Source organism: Chanodichthys erythropterus, chromosome 2 (genome assembly GCF_024489055.1).
Source record: "Chanodichthys erythropterus isolate Z2021 chromosome 2, ASM2448905v1, whole genome shotgun sequence".
NCBI classification, from domain to species: Eukaryota; Metazoa; Chordata; class Actinopteri; order Cypriniformes; family Xenocyprididae; genus Chanodichthys; species Chanodichthys erythropterus.
The window spans coordinates 35,645,366-35,667,500 of record NC_090222.1 but is presented as its reverse complement, the minus strand read 5'-3'; the positions used below and the strand labels follow the sequence as shown (position 1 = coordinate 35,667,500).

The 22,135-nt window shown below is 37.0% G+C and overlaps 1 protein-coding gene across 1 annotated transcript in view; it reads right to left on the bottom strand.

Annotated features, from left to right (window-relative positions):
• Positions 1-22,135, bottom strand: part of thsd7ab (thrombospondin, type I, domain containing 7Ab) — a 146,627-nt gene that overhangs the window by 40,109 nt on the left and 84,383 nt on the right. Inside the window, exons 8-9 of the mRNA XM_067410961.1 lie at positions 15,043-15,237; positions 4,627-4,858 (exon numbers count right to left, since the gene is read on the bottom strand). Coding sequence (XP_067267062.1) covers positions 4,627-4,858; positions 15,043-15,237 — 427 coding nt within the window. The remainder of the gene's footprint in view (positions 1-4,626; positions 4,859-15,042; positions 15,238-22,135) is intronic.

The window sequence follows — 22,135 nt, the reverse complement described above, 5'->3', positions numbered from 1 at the left end:
GGACCACAACTGCATTTGCAAAACCGCATTAGAATTAGAAGTGCGAGTCATTTTTTTGTATCAGTTCAAATGGAATCAATTCAAACCTCTTCTGAAGAGGGCCAGATTTATAAAAAAAAAAAAAAAAAAAAAAAAAAAGAGAGAGAGAAAATTAGCGCAACTGCAAAAAGCATCGATGGGAGTGGAAAGTTCTGAACGTGATCTACTGACGACGCTCAAATTAAAGAACACAGACGCAGCCAGATCATTTCTTTAATGATCGACGCAATCTACCAAGACTAGCGCAAATTACTGTCTGGTTTAAGACATGCTTTTTTGGCTGGTAAATAATGGTGCAAATACCAGTAAATTGACTAGCTCAAACTTTAGTAAATCACCTTGCATGGTTCATTTAAATACTCATTTAAATAAATGCATATGCAATAAGATCAGCCGCAAAAATAACTGTCCATGCCTTTTCAGTGCTAATTTTTCACTGCGTGTCTTTAGTTAAAACTGAGAGTAGTTTTTGCACTGGCAACAATACACAATACATTTGACTATAATGGCATACAGGTACCACCCACCTTTTTAAAGGTATAGTGCACCTAAAAACAATCATCATTTACTCACACTTATGCCAATCCAAACCCATATGACTGACTTTCTACACAAAAAAATTGTTTTAACAACACTGGGGTTCAAACAACATTGGACCACATTGACTTTCATTGTATGGACAAATGTTCTGGTTTGCTTGTTTGTTTCCATGGTTTCTGATTAGTTACACACCTGTTTCCGTTCCAGTTAATTATCTTACCCTGTGTATTTAAGCCCTTAATGTCCTCTGTTCATGGTTCAGTCTTGTTTATTCTTGTTATGTGTTTTTATGTATACTAATTTCCAGTTATTCTCCTGCGTGTTTGCTTTTGAATCCATTATTAAAGTGGTGGTTGATTATGATTTCACTTTTAACTTTAATTAGTGCAGGGGTAGGCAAGTTCGGTCCTAGAGAGCCGCTGTCCTGCTGAGTTTAGCTCCAACCTTAATCAAACACACCTGAACAAGCTAATCAAGCTCTTCAGGATTACTAAGGCTATAGGCAGCTGAAATTTTTTTTTCAGGGTTGGAGCTAAACTCTGCAGGACAGTGGCTCTCTAGGACCGAACTTGCCTACCCCTGAGTTAGTGTGTAATGTTCAAAGTCAAAAGTTCAATGCAAAGGGAGATATTTTCTTTTAAAGATTTCGCTATTTAACAACAAACGGCTGGTAGGGACTACAATGAGCTTCTTCCCAGGTTATTGACATCACAAACCCTAAAATTTACATAAACCCTACCCCTGAGAACATGCAAAACAGGAGGTGAGGCCATGTTGGGCTGCTTTAGAGAAGAGGAAGTGTTGTTGTAGTAGAGTGTTGTTACCATGGCGTCATTTTACGCCGGACTGCTTCACAAACGAGGGTCAATTCAACGCTGGATTTGCACAAAAGATGAACATGACGGCACATGCTAGTGGATGAGTTGAATCAACTCCACAGCAACTACATAAATTTATCCACTAACCATTCAGAAATGTCCAGATGATTTCTAAAAGTTGTAACTTCTTCCTGAGTCTCTCCATCAGTGTCGACTCCAGTTTGAACAATGTAAGGCTGACAACGAAACTATGCATGTAATATTGAGTGTTATGAAGTCTCCTCCTTCTTGTACCTCACAGTCGTAACACAGTTGCAGCGCACATGCTCTTGAAATTTGTTTCCAGCTCATGCTTCACTATATTGTCTAGATAAGTATCATAAAAAACACTGTCAGAGCAAGAGATGAAACTTGAACTGCAGCAGCAGTTGTCAGTTTCTGTAAGGCACATCAAAGGTCCGGGCCCTGAGCTTTAACATCGCTGTCTGTGTGATTGTGAGTTTTCTCTCAATCTGACGCTGTGAGTGACACAAAGTGGCTCAGGGCAGGAAAACCTGCGTAAGCTCTTCCTGCCCCAGACCTGGGCAAAAACATGACATCTGAGCGTATGCAAATCTAGACAAGATATTCAAAATGAAATGCAGGTCTGAGTGAGGATGTGAATTTTGATTTTCTTATGAGTCACATCAAATGCCTCTAAAGCTACGTAAACATTACAACATTTTGGCATTGACAACTGTATATAAATGAAGTCCGAATTTAATTTTATTGTAACTCATCATTTTATTGCACGCTATTCCAAAGTATAGACATGCTTGTCATCATAATCTTTCATCAAAATGTAACAATGGCACCTCTGAATCTCTCTTACTTTTTCAACTCCAGATTCAACCACATGACTACAATCTGATATATAATGTTCATTTTTCACTATACAAAAATCACATAACAGAAGCCTAAAGGAAGGTTCACACTAAGAATGATAACTATAAAGTTATAAATTTTAAATATACAGTAAAAGAATAGCACCGTCCACACCACAGCTATATCAAAATGATAGAAAGGAACGATATCATGGGATCGCTTTCAGAAAGATTTTTTTTCTAGCTGTTGAACAATAAAACACTGACAGCCAATCAGAATTGGTTGACGTGATTGGTCGACTGTGACCTCAGAAACACCAGTGAATTCAAAGCACGGGTTTGCGACTGTCTTTGGTTTACTGCAGTTTTAAATAGAAAATACTCAGCAATGATGTTGACTTATGAATTTGCACATGGTTTGTCTTAAAGTATGTTAAAAACAGCAGCTAGACATATAAACAACATTAAAAACTTGATTTTCACCGCAGGGGGTCTTTAAATTCAACACTACATCACATTGCACTTTTCATCATATGCATTCTAGACTAAAACACAACGGTCTACTCCTTTAAGTGGTTAAAAGCAAGTGGATTTAATAGCTAAGCCACAATTTGTCTTTGCCAAAAACCCACTGCTATTGTTTCCACAAAGGACTGTCAGGAGGACATTGTCTAAGTGGATCAATGATGTATTTTTAGGGGGTTTGTTTGTGCTAAGCCTCAAGAGGCCCCTCATCTAGTGGTGATTAAATTGCATTAAAGAATCAAGCCCTCTTAATTACTGCTATTATCATCAATAGGAAATTAGGCAGTCTGAAAATGACTGTGCTAATTAGCCTGTTTGTGACTCCATGTTTATTCAGCTTTCTGCAGCTTCGTCTGCCTGCGGTGGAATGATAGGGTTTGTGAGCACGCAGACATCTGTAGAGCAATTACAATCTGCCACTCAAACACAAGCAACCCATCTTCTTCTGAACAACCCTCCATCATCACTAACTTGAGGTAAGATCTACTCCATATGTGCTTACATCATAATAACAGATGTTAATATTGCAACATAAAATGGCCAAAATTAAGATTACATTTATGTCATGAATTCTCTCATGAATATGTCCATGTCAAATTTCACCCCAAGTTAAATTTAGTACAACAAAAGAAATTATACTATTTTTAGGAACATTCGTGGACCAAGATTTTTTACATTGTGAAATGTATATATAGTTATAGTTTGTTTTCTATTGGAATATAATATGAAATGTATTTTATTTCTGTGTTGGAAAAGCTGAATTTTCAGCATCATTACTCCAGTCTTCAGTGTCACATGATCCTTCAGAAATCATTCTAATATGATGATTTGCTGCTCAATAAACATTTATGATTATTTTCAATGTTGAAAACAGTTGTATACGTTTTTTCAGGATTCCTTGATGAATAGAAAGTTCAAAAGAACAGCATTTATCTAAAATACAAAGCTTTTGTAACATTATACACAAAGTTTGGGGTCAGTAAGAATTTTTATTTTTTTGAGAAGAATTTAAAGAAATTAATATATTTTTTCAGCAAGGATGCATTAAATCAATCAAAAGTGACAGTAAAGACATTTATAATGTAACAACAGATTATATTTCAAATAAACGCTGTTCGTTTGAACTTTCTATTCATCAAAGAATCCTGAAAAAAATATTGCGCACAAATTTTGTACAATTTGTAAACAATAAATGTTTCTTGAGCAGCAAATCAGCATATTAGAATGATTTCTGAAGGATCATGTGACACTGAAGACTGGAGTGATGATGCTGAAAATTCAGCTTTGCCAACACAAGAATAAGTTACATTTTCAAATATCTTCAAATAGAAAACAGTTATTTAAAATTGTAATAATATTTCACAATATTACTGTTTTTACTGTTTTTTTAATTAAATAAATGCAGCCTTGGTGAGCAGACGAAACTTCTTTATAAAACATTAAAAATCTTACCGATCCCAAACTTTTGAGCGGTAGTGTATATGTGTGTGTAAATAAATAAGTGTGTATGTACAGTTTATATTTTTGTGCCTTCTATATATATAGTTTTGACAATCTTAAAAAAGATCCTCTGCCATTATGAGAACATTAACATATGACTGCACATTTTTGCATATCAAAAGCTATTCAGTGTTCTGAAACGTAGCCCGTTAATTATAACAACAACTTTGCAAAAAAGGAAGTTGTTGAAGGACAACTACACTGGACCCAACAGCAAATCCACAACTGTAAGCATTGTCACTCATTTCACATGCAAACAGGTGAGCCAATCACAGAAGAGGTCATTTACATACAGAACTCTTCAGAGAAGGGAAAACAAAATTGCTCCTTTAAAATCTTACTTTTTGGGTGGCACTTGTCCGACATTGACCTTTATGCAGATGACCTTGCGAGTTTGCACGCCCATGGTGCAGGTGGACTTGTCTGCACTGGAGGAAGTATTGAGAGTGGATGTGGTGGTGTCCTCCACGCACTGTCCCCAGGGGCCCGTCTGCCAGTGATACACGATGCAAGGATGCTCATTACAGTTCCGCACCTCCTGTAGGGCGCTGGTGTTCGGACAGCTGGAACCTCCTGCAAGAGTGTGAAGACATGCATTAGGTCTGACACGGGTCTACACCAGACGTGTCGGGCGTCTCGTCACGCTACGACAGCTTGAGGTTCTCCACACTAGAAGCGTCGAAGCAGCATGTCAACTCAGGAGAAGACTTCAGCTACAGTAAAATGAAAGTGAAGTCCATTGAAAATAATAAAAAAACAACCAGACATACACTATCCTTCTATAAGATAAGTCTCTTATGCTCATCAATGCATTTATTTGATCAAAAATACAGTTAAAACAGCAATATTATGAAATATTAATACAAATTCAAAATAACAGTTTTCTATTTGAATATATATATTTTGGGCTGCTTTAGAAAAAAAAGCAGCCCAAATTTTACGTCATTTTACACCGGACTGCTTCACAAACGAGGGTCAATTCAACGCTGGATTTGCACAAAAGATTAACATGACGGCACATGCTAGTGGATGAGTTGAATCAACTCCACAGCAACTACATAAATTTATCCACTAACCATTCAGAAATGTCCAGTTTCATTCTAAAAGTTGTAACTTCTTCCTGAGTCTCTCCATCAGTGTCGACTCCGGTTTGAACAATGTAAGGCTGAACACCATTACTGACAATCCTCATTTTGTCTACGTGAGATTCTTCTTTGTTGTTGTTGAGCTGTTAAAGCTCCTGTTAAAGCTGTGTTTCTCACACCCAAATAGGGGCAAATTTGACAAGCGACAATAGATGATCTGTGGGGTATTTTGAGCTGAAACTTCACAGAAACATTCTGGGGCCACCAGAGACTTATATTACATCTTGTGTAATAGGTCCTTTTTAAAAAGCGAAATGTTTTCAATTCAAATATTCACAGCTTAAATATACTGTACAGTACAATCATGTTGAATTTCAACCCCCTAAAAATGCAAGCCCTGAAATTACAATGTATTAAAATGCAAGCACTGTTAATGCAATGCATTTTTTATATTAGTGCAATTCAACATGCTTTTTTGACCCAAAACCGTGAACAATAGTGTACATTAAAATCTTTGCATAGCCTATTTTAGTACAGCAATTGCATACGAAGACCTTATTTATTCTGTTTTTTCTTTCTAGCTTGCATCCTTTGGTGTGAGACAGGTCAAGTGTTAATTTTCTCAAATCTCAACATAACAGCAACGTCTCCAGTCGCTTAAACTTGTTCTAAATTGATTTAGATGAAACACTCCACATAATTGCCGCCTCCTAATTCCTCACGAGTGGCAGAATGTCGATGCAGTCGGTGGAGAGCGGCGCGGTGTGTCTAAATAATTGCTGACATTTACAGGTTTGCAGATGACAGAACAGCCCAGTGGGCCTGTGAATCAAAGCAAGAGTGTTACGAGAGGATACGTCTGCCTGCTTCAACTTTATAACGTGCACAGTATTAAAAGTTATTGGCTTTGACTGTCAGATCCATTACAATGGTGATTATTATGTTTCCATTGGGCAAGGGTAATAATAGGGTTTTTCACACTATGGACCAGATTTACGAATAGCTTAACCTCTTTTGGCATTGAAAAACTACTGAAAAAAATGGCCTGTCAGGATTTACTAAACACACACAGTGAGAAATTAGCACTGAAAAGGCATGGACAAAGTTATTTTTGTGGCTGACCACAAATTACAGCATATGCATTTGCAGGAGTTTCCCTTTCAGATGCAATATATATGGGAGGAGATTATTTACAGTAAATTAATAAAGTAACATGATTTACTAAGGTTTTAACTAGTCAGTTTATGGGTATTTGCAGCATTATTTAACACCCCCCAAAAAAAGCATGTCTTTAAGCCACTTTGTGCCTAAGTTGTTAGATCACACGCACCTGATTATCATCGGCTTTGCTTGTTTGTGACCCGACACAAATGTCCACTGCTCTTTGCCATTTTGGAAATTATCTGGCTGTGTCTATGTGTATCCCTTCAGAATTAAAATTTCTTGATAATTTACTTACCCCATGTCATCCAAGATGTTTATGTCTTTCTTTCTTCAGTTAAAAAGAAATTGAGGTTTTTGAGGAAAACATTCCAGGATTTTTCTCCATATAGTGGACTTCACTGGGGTACAACAGGTTGAATGTCCAAATGTCAGTTTCAGTGCAGTTTCAAAGGTCTCTACAAGATTCCAGACAAGGAATAAGGGTCTTATCTAGCAATCTTGCAAGTTCACTTTGTAAACACTTGCTCGGTACTTCCGCCTATTTCACGCGTGACCTTTCCAAGGTGATTACGTAATGCATGGCGCATCGCAGAGCTAGCGCAAGATGAGCATTTGCGGTTAAAAATGATATAAATATGTATTTTTTTTTAGAATATGGCCGATCGTTTGGATAGACAAGACCCTTGTTCCTCGTCTGGGATCATGTAGAGCTCTTTGAAGCTGCACTGAAACTGACATTTAGACCTTTGAACCCCAGTCAAATCCACTATTTGTAGAAAAATCATGGAATGTTTTCCTCAAAAACCTTTTTTTTTTTTTCAACTGAAGAAAGAAAGATGGAAAGAAAGATCTTGGATGGCATGGGTGTGAGTATATTATCAGGAAATTTTAATTCTAAAGTGAACTAATCCTTTAATGTCTGCATTGTCAGTAAATCACCTGTAGAACTTTATGGGATTGCTGGCTCATGCTAATTTGCCCTGTTTAGTAAATCTGGCTCTATTTTTACTTTTTAACCCTGGGTAAGCAATGTTTCTTGTCATCCTGAACCCTGAATTGTGATGGCAAAAGTTATATGGGTGATTCTTTAGTTCAAGGCATGTTTGACACTTTTCATCTGTGTTAAATCATTTATTACATCTTGGAATAAAGATCTGACAGTGGCTTTGATGAGCTTTCCAGAATAATGTGGTATCATATGAGATTGTCTGTAATCGTGATGACATTTCTCACATTTTGGAGAAAAAGTTACAGTATGTAAGCTTTAAACTTTCTAAAATAGCAAAAGAGATAGCAGTCAATAACTTTTAATATGTTAAAACAGTTTCTCTAAACTATGATTCTCTAAGCGGTTTTGTAATGACACCCTTTTTTTAATGTCACTTCTCATTTTCATCATAATATAACCTTCTTTGGAAAAACAAATTTGTTTTCTGAGACAGTAAAGGTGAATGGATTGAAAGTATGTATTTTTCTTATAAAAGCATTTAGAAAAAGTATAAAAATAAAGATGAAGAGAAAAAAAACCGGATGATGATGTTTCCTAATTTAACCTTTCAAAAGCAGGAAAAATTAGATTGAATAAAACTAAATACTTTTAGAGCTACTATAATCTAGAATGCAAAAAAAGTATTTTTATGCAATAATAATAATAATAATAATTTTAATGGACTGAAGGATCACCCACACAAAGTATGGAATCAATGCAGTTTAGAAACAGACAACCAATCATAAACTGCCTCAGTGGTTAGCTCATAAAATATTCATGACCTCCTTACAGCTGCAGTAAGTAAACTGTTCAGCGTCCGAAGTAAACTCCTAAATCAATGATATTAAACTCATAAATATGCAAATAAGAATGTAAGCCAGGGTTTACAAATGTAAAGCGTGAAACCTTGTTGACTACTACCGTTAATTATAACCCAGGGTAAAGTATAAACAAAAACGCAGGGTTAAGAATGAACAAACTGAAGTGTGAAAAGCTCAAATTAATATCTGTGGTCTTCCTACACGAACACGTTTGTGTCTCTATGAAGCTTGACTATGCAGTGTTGCGAACGCCTCCACAGAATCTTGATGTTGAGCCTTTTAGAAGATGTTCTGCAATCAAAGAAAGCACATTCACTGGTTTATTTCTGTGGGTGTTTGAAATGAATTGATTTCCTGAAATGACACCTCATGATTAGGTTTTAAGCCAGAAACATACACAGAGCAAAGTATGCAAACACATACAGTAATGCTGGTACATAAAATGCATTTTTTTGTGCTACTTTGGCGCTAACCTCAAAGCAAACACAGAACAGAAATAAAACACTATTTAGGATTTGTTGACTAACGGTCTGAAAAGAAGGTAACAAATTATGTAATCTATGTTAAAAATGCTTAAATATTTAATTTATTAATTTCTGGTATGGTATTACCAATCAGTATGTTGATATAAAAAATGGTATTGAAGGGATAGTTTACCCCAAAATTTCTGTCATCATTTACTCAAGAATGTAACTAAACAGTCGATGAACCCCATTGGCTTCCATAGTATTTTTTTTTCTCCATACTATGAAAGTCAATAGGGTCCATAACTATTTGGTTACCCATATTCTTCAAAATATCTTTGTATCTATGTTCAGCAGAAGAAAAAAATGATGCATAAATGATGCATTTTTTTTTTTTTTTTTTTAGTTTACAAGCATTTAAATGGCTTGTAAAAATAAAACAAAATAACATAAAAGAAAACCCAAAAAAGGAATTTTATCCACCTTACAGCACTGCTTCAAATGCCTTGACCATTAAATTGGATATGTAATTATTCAAGTAGCTAGATAAAACATGTCATCTTCAACTAACTCGCTAACTTAAAGGGTTAGTTCACCCAAAAATAAAAATTCTGTCATCATTTGAACATGTCGTTCCAAACCCGCAAGACTTTCGTTCATCTTCAGAACTCAAATGAAGATGTTTTTGATGAAATCTGAGTGATTTCTGTTCCTCCATAGACAGCTACACGACTACCACTTTGACACTTCAAAAAGTTCATAAAGAGATCGTAAAACTAATCCATATGAATTCAATGGTTTAGTCCAAATTTTCTGAAGAGACTCGATCGCTTTATATGATGAACAGACTGAATTTAGGCTTTTATTCACATATAAACATTGATCATCGAACATAAACAGAAGCTCAACCGAACCTGCTTGATTCACGAGAACAAAGCTCTTTCATAAGCTCAAATGTGCTGCGTAACACAACAATGAACCTCACTGGTTCTTGCACGAGTCAAGCAAACATGCTTGAGCTTCCATTTACCACAACTGATGTGTGAGTTGATGAATATGTAAATAAAAGCCTAAATTAAATCTGTTCATCATATGAAGTGATTGTGTCCCTTCAGAAAACTAAACTAAACCGCTCAATTCATATGGATTAGTTTTATGATCTCTTTAAGAACTTTCTGAAGCGTCAAATTGGCAGTTATGTAGCTGTTTATGGAGGGACAGAAAGCTCTCAGATTTGATAAAAAATATCTTGATTCGTGTTCTGAAGATGAACGAAAGTCTTACGGGTTTGGAATGACATGAGGGTGAATAATTACTGACAGAATTTTCGCTTTTGGGTGAACTAACCCTTTAAGAGTTTTTTGACCTGAAAAACTGGCCATAGCAGAAAGCAGTTTACACTAATATTCACAATAGCGCCCCGTGTGGCAACACTGAGAATTTGATGTGTACACTGCGCTAGGAATTGCATTCTCTGAAAACTCAACAATTTTGCATTCATGTACTTCTGTAGAGTATGTTTCAGGCCTTTTTTGCAATGTGATACAGCAGTTTCATAAGAGACCCAGAGGACTATATTTTGTTTTCCTGTTTACAGTATGAGTTTCATCATTATGCTGACTTCACAAATGGACTCTCAAGGACATGCATTATGTATAAGGTCTTGCTGCATGAACTGCTGCATTTGGCATCTAACGTTAGACGTCAAGCAGATGTCTTGAACAGAAAACATGGTGAATATACTCATCTGCCTCCCAAAGGCCATCGCTCAACTGAAAGCAGTTACTTTAATGGAAAATGGTGCTCAAAGTAAATTCATTCAAGTGAAAGATATCACTTTCTTCATTTATATTCTTTGGGGGTGTAACATCAAACAAGACTTAGAGTATAAGACTCCATTAACGCTTTCTAGCTCTATAACACAATCTCTGAAAACACATCTAAATCTACACACTGCACTCTACAGATGAAAAGAAATCAAATGTACCATAGAGTTCAGGAAACTTTGGAACCCTCGTAAGACCTTGAGATGAAGCAAAAGTTATGAGCGTCTTTGTATTTTTCTTTAAGGGAGTAAATATTTCAGGAACTACTCGACTAGTACAAAGTAAATGTTTTAACATTATACACATTTGAGTAATGGTAAACCAATCAACAGAGACTGAGAGTTCACTATAAACCATGCAAACAAATCTAAGATGACTTCTACAGGAAACTACTCTACAGGCCATAAAAACACGTTACCCTCCATAACTGTAATCCATGCCACTACCATTGACGTCACTGTAGAGAAAGCACAGTGATAATTGGATATAGACTTCTTTGAATATGAGAGGAAAACAGAGAAAATCGTTTTAAGACATATTATTGGCAGTGGCGACTGATATTTATATGCATTTTACCGAAGTAGTCTCTAAGTATTATCAAACCCTACTGTTATAAAAATCTCATTGACTTACAAGCTATCAAATTACATCTTAATTTTTTCCCATTTCTCTAAACTGAAGTGTTTTTTCATCCTCATCCTCATACTATATAAACCATAAAAGCCTGATCAAAAAAAAAGCCTGTATCAAAATATGAAACTCAACAAAAACACAAATGCATTTTTTTAAGTATCAATAAAATGTTCCATTTAAAATGTCAGATTTTACAGGGTTAAAAACATTAAATCAAATATTCAGACCCTTTTTTAACCCTTCCCCCTCTATTCTGGCATATAACACCTGCTTAAAGGATTAGTTCACTTCAGAATTAAAATGTCCTGATAATTTACTCACCCCCATGTTATCCAAGATGTTTATGAAATTAAGGTTTTTGAGGAAAACATTGCAGGATTTTTCTCCATAGAGTGGACTTCAACAGGGATCAATGGTTTGAAGGTCCAAATTGCAATGCAGCTTCAAAGGGCTCTACATGATCCCAGATGAGGAATAAGGGATATAATAAAACAAACAACAACACGACTTTATATACTTTTTAACCACAAATGCTCATCTTGCACTGCTTTGAGATGCCCCCCGCATAATGTAATCACGTTGGAAAGGTCACGTGTGACGTAGGTGGAAGTACCGATCCAGTGTCTACAAAGCAAACGAGTTTTTCGCCTTACCACGGTACATTTGCCTATGTCAAGCGTGACCTTTCCAACGTGATTACGTAATGTGTGCTGCATCGCAGAGCAGTGCAAGATGAGCATTTGTGGTTAAAAAGTATATACATTTTAATTTTTTTTTTAGAAAATGACCAATCGTAGTTAAGACCCTTATTCCTCATCTGGGATCGTGTAGAGTCCTTTGAAGCTACACTGAAACTGACATTTTGACCTTCAACCCGTTGAACCCCAGTGAAGCCCACTATATGGAATAAAATCCCAGGATGCTTTCCTCAAAAACCTTAATTTCTTTTCAACTGAAGAAAGAAAGATATAGGGCCCTATCTTGCACCCAGCGCAATTGACTTTGTACACCGACGCATGTGTCATTCCTATTTTGCACCCGCGCAAAGCGCGCTTTTCCCTCCACAGAAGCACGTCGCTAAACTAGTGAATGAACTTGCGCTCCCTGGGCGGTTCAGCGCAAAAAAGGAGGCGTGTTCCGGCGCAAACAATCCCTGGTGCTATTTTGCTGTTCCATTAAACAATTGCGCCACTGACCAGAAAAAACCTGGTCTAAAGTCTAAAGTCAATGGCGCAATATTTTTTTGTTAGAGTGCGTTGGTAGAAACTGCACCTCTGGGCGCGTCCACAGTGCGCGTTGACTTTGCTTATTACACACAGGGATGCGCATCACACAAACATGCCAAACATTAAAAACAAAAGGATTACAGTGTAAAAGAATATTATTGTGTAGGCTACATAAATATAAAAATGTAATGATGAATAGTAATTGCGTGTATTAGAATTAGGCTACCTATTTTCAGTTCAGCCTGCTATTACAAATAATGATGAACGAAACTGGCTAATTAATTGGACAATCGTGCCAATACACACACACATATATATTAACCGACTCATCGCGCGGAGCTATTTGAAAGCCTGCATCCAACGCAGACGACTGAAAGATTGACTGGCCACTTAACAGGCAATTTCAGCTTTTCCGCCAACAAATTCCTTCATGTAAATATCAATCCGCCATGGCGCGAGCGCATCTCGCTCTTAAAGGGAATGGTAGATGACACTCTGATTGGTTTATTTCACGTTACGCCCAAACCACACCTATGAATAATGAAGCTACTTCAGACCAACCCATTTTAGATTTGCGCCGGGCGCAAGAGCCATTTATCCCGCCGGGAAAATAGCAACAGCGCCGAGACCCGCCCACAAAGTTACTTGCGCTTCGCTCTTTGACACTTGCGTTTCAGATCGTTAAAATAGGGCCCATAAACACCTTGGATGACATGGGGGTGAGTAAAATTTTAATTCTGAAGTGAACTAAATCCTTTAATTCCTAACAGATAATAATAAGATTTGTTAAATTTTATTCTGAAATACATCAGATTACAGAAGTAAAATGGGATGTGAACTGTGTTTGACTGACTTGAACACCATCTACCTCAGTAGAACACTCATGTAAACTGACACTAAACCTTGCTGGAACAGATAAAGTGGATTTAAGAGTTTTGGAACATTGATTCGCGGTGATGTCACAGCACATCGCTGCGAGAGCGAGGACACATCCATCAGAATCACAGATGGTTTTAGGTTGAGAAATTCTGCCCTTGTGCGAGTCTTTCCTTGACAGTCTCCTGTCAGCTTTTTAAGGCTAATCTTATGCACTACAGACCATAGAAAATCACAAGTTTTTGGCATGTCATCTTGTCACAGTGGCCCAGAAAAGTAATTAGACACTCAAGTCACACTTTAAAATGTGTTTATTATTTTAAATTGTATTTTTTTTTTTTTTTTACATTTAATGATATGTGTTGATTATTATTATACTGTATTGTTATTTGTTTGTAGTAGTGTTACTATTTGTATTGTGGTGTTCATGCTGCTGTAACATTTAAATTTCCCTTTGGGATAAAAATAAAGTCTAAGTCTAAGTCTAAATGTATGAAGGTCATTGTATTAGATACAAAATATCCCTGAACATGGCATATAAAAAATATATGATGCTGGGGCTTTACCCAGAACTAACTTCACTTTTCTGAGCCATATTTGCATGTTCAACTAATATTTCATTTACCATATACTTTTTGTCTTCTTTATTTATGATTTCAAACCTATTAAACATCTTTTTGTGAAATATTTAGCTTGTAAAGTTTCTTTACAATAAATGCTGTTTGCTCTAAAGTAAATGGCATTTTTTTTTAGCATTACTTAAAGGTGCTAAAGAGGATGTTTTGTTTTATACATTTTTGCAATATTACTTGAAACTGTCTTTACTTACTGATAAAAGACTATTTATTAGGTGCACTGAAAGTAATAATATTACTATATTAGTATTACTATCTGTGCATGAGGTAGGGCCTTAAAAACATCGGCCAATCGTTTACGCGATCATCCATGGGCGGAGAGCACGTGATTTAAAGGGGCTGCACAGAATAAATCGGCTCATATTTAATGATGCCCCAAAATAGGCAGTTAAAAAAATTAATAAAAAAAAATCTATGGGGTATTTTGAGCTGAAACTTCACAGACATATTCAGGGGACACCTTAGACTTATATTACATCTTGTAAAAAAATGTTCGATGGCACCTTTAAGTTTCTCTTTAAGTATAATTAAAACAAAAACAAATGTTCTGTTCCTAAAGATAGTTAACTGTCTATTTAGACAGTATTTTAAAGCATCATAAGGGTTCATTTAGCTGGCTTCGAAGATATATTTTGGACAAATTTAAAGGTGCAATGCGTAAATTTTAGTGGCATCTAGTGGTGAGGTTGTGAACTGCAACTTACGGCACACACCCTTCGCTTCACCCTTTCGGAGAAGCTACGGTGGCCGTCTGGCTGACACAAGACAAAGATGTCATCGTCTGAGAGAGCAGAGAGTAGCCTGTGTGAACCAATTCTACAAAGAACGGTCTCTGCTTCTAATAAACCAGATGTCTACTACTACTACTACTTTGTGCGTATTCAACGTAGTGACAATACAAGCTGCCTCTTAAAACACGAACGATTTAGAAGAACAACAACATAGTGACTAAACGCTCTCTTTAGAGAGCGAGAATAATGAGTGAGTTTTGCACTGCTGAAATGAGAACATGCAAGTACCCATGTAATATCTTCTGTACCTTCTCCTGCATTGTAAGCCAGTATGGCTCTGGTTCTCATCTGCTTGCCCTCGGCGGTTTTGCTGGAGCAGGTCTGGGAGCAGGTGGACCATTCAGTCCAGAGACTGAGAGCACAGTCTTTAGGGCAGGGAACCATACAGGGCACAGATTCAGGGTAGACCTCATCCGCACACATCTCCTTCTCCACCTCTGTACCTGAAGCACAAAACATGGTGTCATAAACATGGGGCTACAATATGTTTTAATTTCATTAAGCACCATTCATCTAGTGCCTCCAGTTAATAGATGACCTTTGCACATTAACAGGTGAACATGTTTTTTAACATAATAGATGTTCCTACATTGTATATTTCAGCACGGCTGCAATCTTGTATTGGCAAATCATTATCCAGAAATAGTTCAAATGACATTATGGTATTAAATTGGCTTCATGACATTAGCTTGAGTATTTTTACTGTGTATGCTGTAGAACTGATACATTGATGCATCTGAAAACCAGGCCAAGTTCTTTGAGTTGAGCTGATTAAATATGTGAATGCTGAAACTATACAGGAATTTAAGCTAAATTGTTAAACAGTATTTAAAAATAAATACAGTTTCCCGGGGGGTCTTGACCAATTTCCACTTTCAAATTCATTATTTATATTATCGTAACATCTGATGTAAGTGGATTTGACCTCACAAGTAGGTTTCATAGAGCAGAAGCCCAAGTGACATGTCAGGCACAAGAAAATCAAGCCTATTTTTAAACCTTTTTAGATTTAGATTAGACATTTCCCCCATGATACCCATTGTAATGCAATTAAATCTGATTACTGTAACGCGAAAAAATAAAAATATATTATTTAATTTGGTAACACTTTAGTATAGGGAACACATATAAACTATTAACTACGACTTTTCCCTCAATAAACTCCTAATTTACTGCTTATTAATAGTTAATAAGGTAGTTATTAAGTTTAGGTATTGGGTAGGATTAAGAATGTAGAATAAGGCATTAATATGTGCTTAATAAGTACTAATAAACAGCCAATATTCTAGTAATATGCATGCTAATAAGCAACTAGTGAAAAGACCCTAAAATAAAGTTTTACCTTTAATTCTTATTTACTCATACATCAAGGTAGTATTTGTTGTATTACCTTTAATTCATGCTTATTAAAATACTAAATATTAATTATTATAATGAAATATTAAATTGATTTTAAAAATATTAAATTGAACATTAATTACACTAATACAAATATATTCAATATTAAAAATATAAAAATATTATCATATATTGCAGTATATAATATAATAATATTGTCACATAATACAGTAAATAAAAACGCTTATGAGAATCACCATTGAGAATAATGGAAGATACAAAAAACACATCCAGATGCATTATGGTAATGAAAATTTGGGCGTAAAATGTACTTAACTGTCATGAAAAGGCAAAATATGTTAATGTACCTAAAATTACGCAACATTTTCTTTATGGAAAATATGATTCACACAGACAAGCTTTTTAATGCATTTCAAAACAATCTGTTGTCCTATTTTGTGTAGTGAACAGCAACAAAGCGGACAAAGGTTTGCTACATTTTGATTGGATCTTGGTGGACTAACACAAATAAACTGTCCAACGCCATCAGATAAAGATGTAAGGACAACATCCAGACAACTCTTAGAGGGCAAGAAGAAGACCTCTTGTACCAAGCCTGGGAAGGACAGTACTTCTCATTGGTTCACAGGCAGTTTCTGCCCTTCACCCATCTAGAGACTACTTCCTAAGGTTGGCCACAGACCGCCATAAAAATTCCTTGGGACCTTAAAATTCCTTGGGACCTTGGGACCAATGGGTGAAGCAAAGAGATCCCAATCCATTCAAAACTATGTTTTTAAAATATTAGAACTGATGCAAACTACACATCCATTTCATATTTATTCAGAGAAATAAGTATTCTCAGTGACAGCTATTTGTAGTGCGACATCTGACACAAATACAGCTGTCAATGTATAACTGAATGAATGCATGACAGTTCATGATGGATCGTTCAGTACATGATGGATCTTTTTCCATCATGTTTAGTCTCTATTTGTTTAGAATATCGCCAAAGGTATTCTGGTGGTGGTTTGGGAAGTAAGAAATGCATTGGTAAACTTTAAAGACTGTAAAGACTTCCAACTTTGTGCTTTATGCAAATGAGTTCCACAGGGGAGAGAAGGGTGGGCCACACTTTGTGTGTCCCCACTGATGCCAGCAGCCAGTCACAGCACTCCAATGGAGAAGCGCCAAAATGCAATCTCCTCCTCATCGGAAAGGGATAAAGGTACCCTTTCAACAGACAATCCTTGTTCTGAGTCTGTCCTGCATGGGGATAGACATTAACAGATACACCGTTCTGAGTCTGCCCTTCAAAGGGGAAAGACACAACAGATACACCGTTCTGAGTCTGCCCTTCAAAGGGGAAAGACACAACAGATACACCGTTCTGAGTCTGCCCTTCAAAGGGGAAAGACACAACAGATACACCGTTCTGAGTCTGCCCTTCAAAGGGGAAAGACACAACAGATACACCATTCTGAGTCTGCCCTTCAAAGGGAGAAGACATAACAGAACAGATATAACGCTCTGAGTCCCGGCTCACGAAGCTGAGACACTAACAGATACAACACCGTTCTGAGCCTCTGGTCCGTCCAGAGAGACAACAACAGCTTGTGAGGAAAGATTTACATTAACATTAACAAACACTACGTTCAGTATTTCTGTCCAGCGAGACAGTGACAACGTCTGCAACAAGGTTAAGCTCAGGAGAGCAAACCTTCACTCCCAGGTACCTACGTCTGCGTGTTCCAGATTGTTAAGGACCTTCTGCACCTACACCAGGGTCTCATCTGCGCGTTCCAGATTTTAGGACCATTTGGTGCTCCAGGAGATCAGCATATGTGCTGATAATACAGAAGAGGCTCTACAAGTTAGCAATCTCACCAATCTTTCAAATAGATCAGCTGACCACTTTTGCCCTGAAAGCCCCTGTTGAGAGTGTTCTCATACTGCCAAGGTAAAAGACCTTGACTGGTGCCCCGAACTAGGAAAAAGGAGGGAAGCGGTCATCTGACATACTCATAACCACACCTTAAGAGACGTGTGATCCAAAATCACAACGTTAGCGGTGATGTGAGTACCAATCCCTATTTTACTTCGCGTCCTTGGATGGACGAAGTAAAAATCACTACATTTGAAACCGTGCCATCCTAAAAACAGTAGAAAGTAATCATACAGATGGTTCTGAGGGACAAGCAAAAACAAAACGTGTAATTGTCAGCGTGTTCGTGTTTGGCAGCATTCATTACCACGCACAGGCTCTCTCAAGGGTTCTTATCATATCTTTTACTTTGAGCCAAATATGATGACTATCAGCTTGGTTTTGGCTTTAGCTCAGTGACACGTTGGGGAGAAAAAAACACACTCTCTGCTTGAACACTGGACCACAAACACGCAATAAATATTTCTCTCAAAAGCAGGGACACTCCAAGTTTTCCTTGTAGCAGATAGTGATACAATATTTACATCGATCTGTGTCAGAACCGTGGCCATTTGTGAGGCAATATTGTACGCGTCACTCTCCGACTGTCGGAGTGAAGCAGATGCCAAGTCTGCCTGTAAAAAACAACTAGCAGATCAATTTTTTAATCAGTGCATGATGGAATCAATCTGCCACAGCGTGCAGCTACAGCGAGGCAGGTTATGGCGAGACGGGGGGCTTTCGATTGCTCACGCGGCAGATGCTAGAGAACATTATTGCACATTATTATTTCATAGATGTTATATCACACAGCCACAGCAGACTCTGAATGACAGTGGTCACGTGACACTGGGATTTCTTGAAAACAACAGATGGTTCCTTGTTGAGTCTGTGATGGTTCTGTCTCTTTCAGACTCTTCAGCATTTGCTCAATAAACATACTGAGCCTTAATGTGGTAGAATTGCAAAAAATTCCATGAAATTCCATCTGAAATTACTGGAAGCATCTGTTATTAACTTCAAACATCTATTAATGTTCCTAAGATATTTTTAGCCTGACAACAAAGAAACAAAAGATTTGCAACACATCAGATTGCTATGAACACTTTAGAGGAAGAAATAATGGATTAGCCAAATTTTACCAGGTTATAAACAATGAGTATTTGAAAGAGACTAAATATGTCTGTTTCTTTGATATCTGCTATTCCAGATAAATCTGCCACATAAAAACAAAATCAAGTTGTAAATGGTAATTTTACACATCAGTCGGACAATTCTTGGCCACAAAAAACTGCAAAAATGTTTTAAGACCTCAGACAATTTGACTGGCCATCAAATATTATTTTCCTCCAAATTCATGACTGTTTTCCCAGATCATTTGTGCTGTAGTTAAAATGAGCATCAACAAAAGCATCAACATTTTGAGAACATGGAGTATTTAGCAAAACTAACAAGGTGTTTTAGACTTGTGATACAGGGGTGAAAACCTGTCAGACTTGTCAGAAGTCTGCCAGAACATTGTAAGTCTTGATGTTTTATTAATAAAGTTCATGTGGAACACATTCAAATTGCCTATCCAATCAGTATGAGAGGAGGCCTATATATACATAGCTGACTGATCTATGTTCCTTGACAGTTTTCTGCATCCCTCCATCACCCTATCTCCTCACACTCACCTGGTTACTATTCTAACCAGAGATACGTGGAGAGTACTCTGGGTTCGGGCCAAATTCATAGCTCACAGCCTCCCCTTGGACAGCACACCAAATATGCAAACTTTTTACTCTGATTATCTGAAAGTGTGAACTCGTGAACTTGCCTATCAAAACATTTCTCTGTTTGTTTTAGCATTCTAACACAGCAACACTAGCATAACCAATGGCGTGCGTCCATCTGTTTACCCAACCAATGGCAGACAGTTCCCAGGAAACCTGTTCTGAAACAGTCTTTATTTAATTTGGAGTCTTTACTGTGGTGCAGACATTACACACTTCACCTTTAACTTCCTGCTTTCAGGTGAACAACTAAGTAATAAGATAGATTTAGATTTCACTACTCTTACAAAGTAGCATTTTTTTTTAAATTACTAAAACGTACACATAACAGTAATGGTTTTAGGCTTTTTTTGGACATAATGGCTGTTTCTCAATTCCAAGAATGCAGAGAATGGACTTGCCAGGTCTTGCCAGGCGACCTTGAAAGAACGATCTTGGAAGGACGCAAGGACACAGAATGCATCATTTGATAATTGAGATGTGCTGCGATCTTGACCGTCTCAGCATATTATAGTAGTGGCTAACGAACAATAAATGTAACATAATATCACAAACAAATGTAATATCCTATTAAAAGACTTCTACCATTATAAGATATTGTTTTCATATAATTTTATATATTTTTATTTTACCGCATGCATTTATGAAAGTGTGTAGCCTTTGTGTTACACATGCTTTGTCAATGTTAAGATTATTTTAAATGCCAATAAAAATACTGCAGGCTTTCTTCAGGTTATCACTTTATTAAAATTAAGCAAAACAAATGGGTATATGTTTACATTCAGGAGCCGTCACGTATTTGCAAGCTTGCAGCGGGAATGTCATAAGTGAGAACAAGAACTTCAAAGCTTGCAGGCTTCCGTACGTTGACCGCTCGCAGCGTCTTCTGGGATTTTTAATGGTTCGATTCTCTCAAGTCTGCATTCGATGCATCCTTGATATCAAGAACACGCCTGGATACTTTCATGCGTCCTCTGTTCTTGTGTTCTATATTGGAATTGAACTTCGATGGTTGATGATGACGTAGAGCGAGAACACAAGGACGCAAGACTGCTTAAGAACGCATATTGAGAAACAGCCAATATGATCAATGATCAAAAGAGTCATTCAATCCAAACAAAGAGGAAGTGAGTCATCCGTTTCAGAATCCTGAGACTGAATCAAACTGATTTGCCAATTGGTTCATCCGATCCATTAAAAAGAAGCGCACCAATCACACCAATCTTTTTTGCATGAACTATACCAAGCTGATTTTTGGTGCTCAGTTTGCCCATATAAACTATCGCTCAAAAGTTTGGTACAGTAAGCTATCTTTCTCTCTCTTTTTTTTTGAAAAGTAATTAATACTTTTCTTGAGCAAAGATGCATAAATAGAAAATTGATCAAATAAAGACGTTTCTAATGTTATGCAAATATCTATTTCAAATAAATCCTCAAAAAATATATCAAATACAAATGTAGCCACAAAACATATTAAGCAACATTGAAAACAATAAAAAATATATTACTTGAGCAGCAAATCAGCATATTAGAATGATTTCTGAAGGGTCATGTGACACAGAAGACTTAAGTAATGATGCTGAAAAATGGTGAGCATTAGAGACTTCTTTCAAAAATCTCACCTAGCCCAAACCTCAAACCTTTGAAGGGTGTATATTCCTAAATATTGGTGCAGGAAACACTGATAAGGGTGCCTCCTTAGGGTATGCTGTTGTTGAAAAGAATGACAGTTTATGAGTGAGTGCTTTAGCCGATCAAATATACAAGTGTCTCTCCAACCATCTTCATTGAGCAGCTGAGCTGGAGGAGGACACGATCACCATTAGCATCATGTTTACACTCCTCTGCTCTCTGCAGCATTAACCCAGTAAATAGCTCCAGCTGAGAAATGAGGGAAATGTTCCGGACATGCCAGCTGAGAGACTAGATATGGATGCCCTCCTCCAGGATAGAGCTTGAATTCCCACAGGCTAATTACCGGATTCAAAATCAATCCTACTTTTGATTTCCGCCACAGAAGCCGTCTGAACGCAAGTGAGAATCTGCTGGCAGTATAATCACCCGGCAAGCTTCACGCAGATTATTTTAGCATTTTTGCAATAAGAACCAGTTGCTCCAGTTACAGTTTTCTTAATCTTTATTCATATGGGACTAGTTATACTGTAGTTTCACAGACATTTGTATTTGATACGTGATAAGTTTGAACTAAACACGTTGCATGATGCATGTATACACAGAACTACAAACCCGAATCTGGAACAATCTCTGTGCATAAGGGTCAAGGCCAGAAAATCATACTGGATG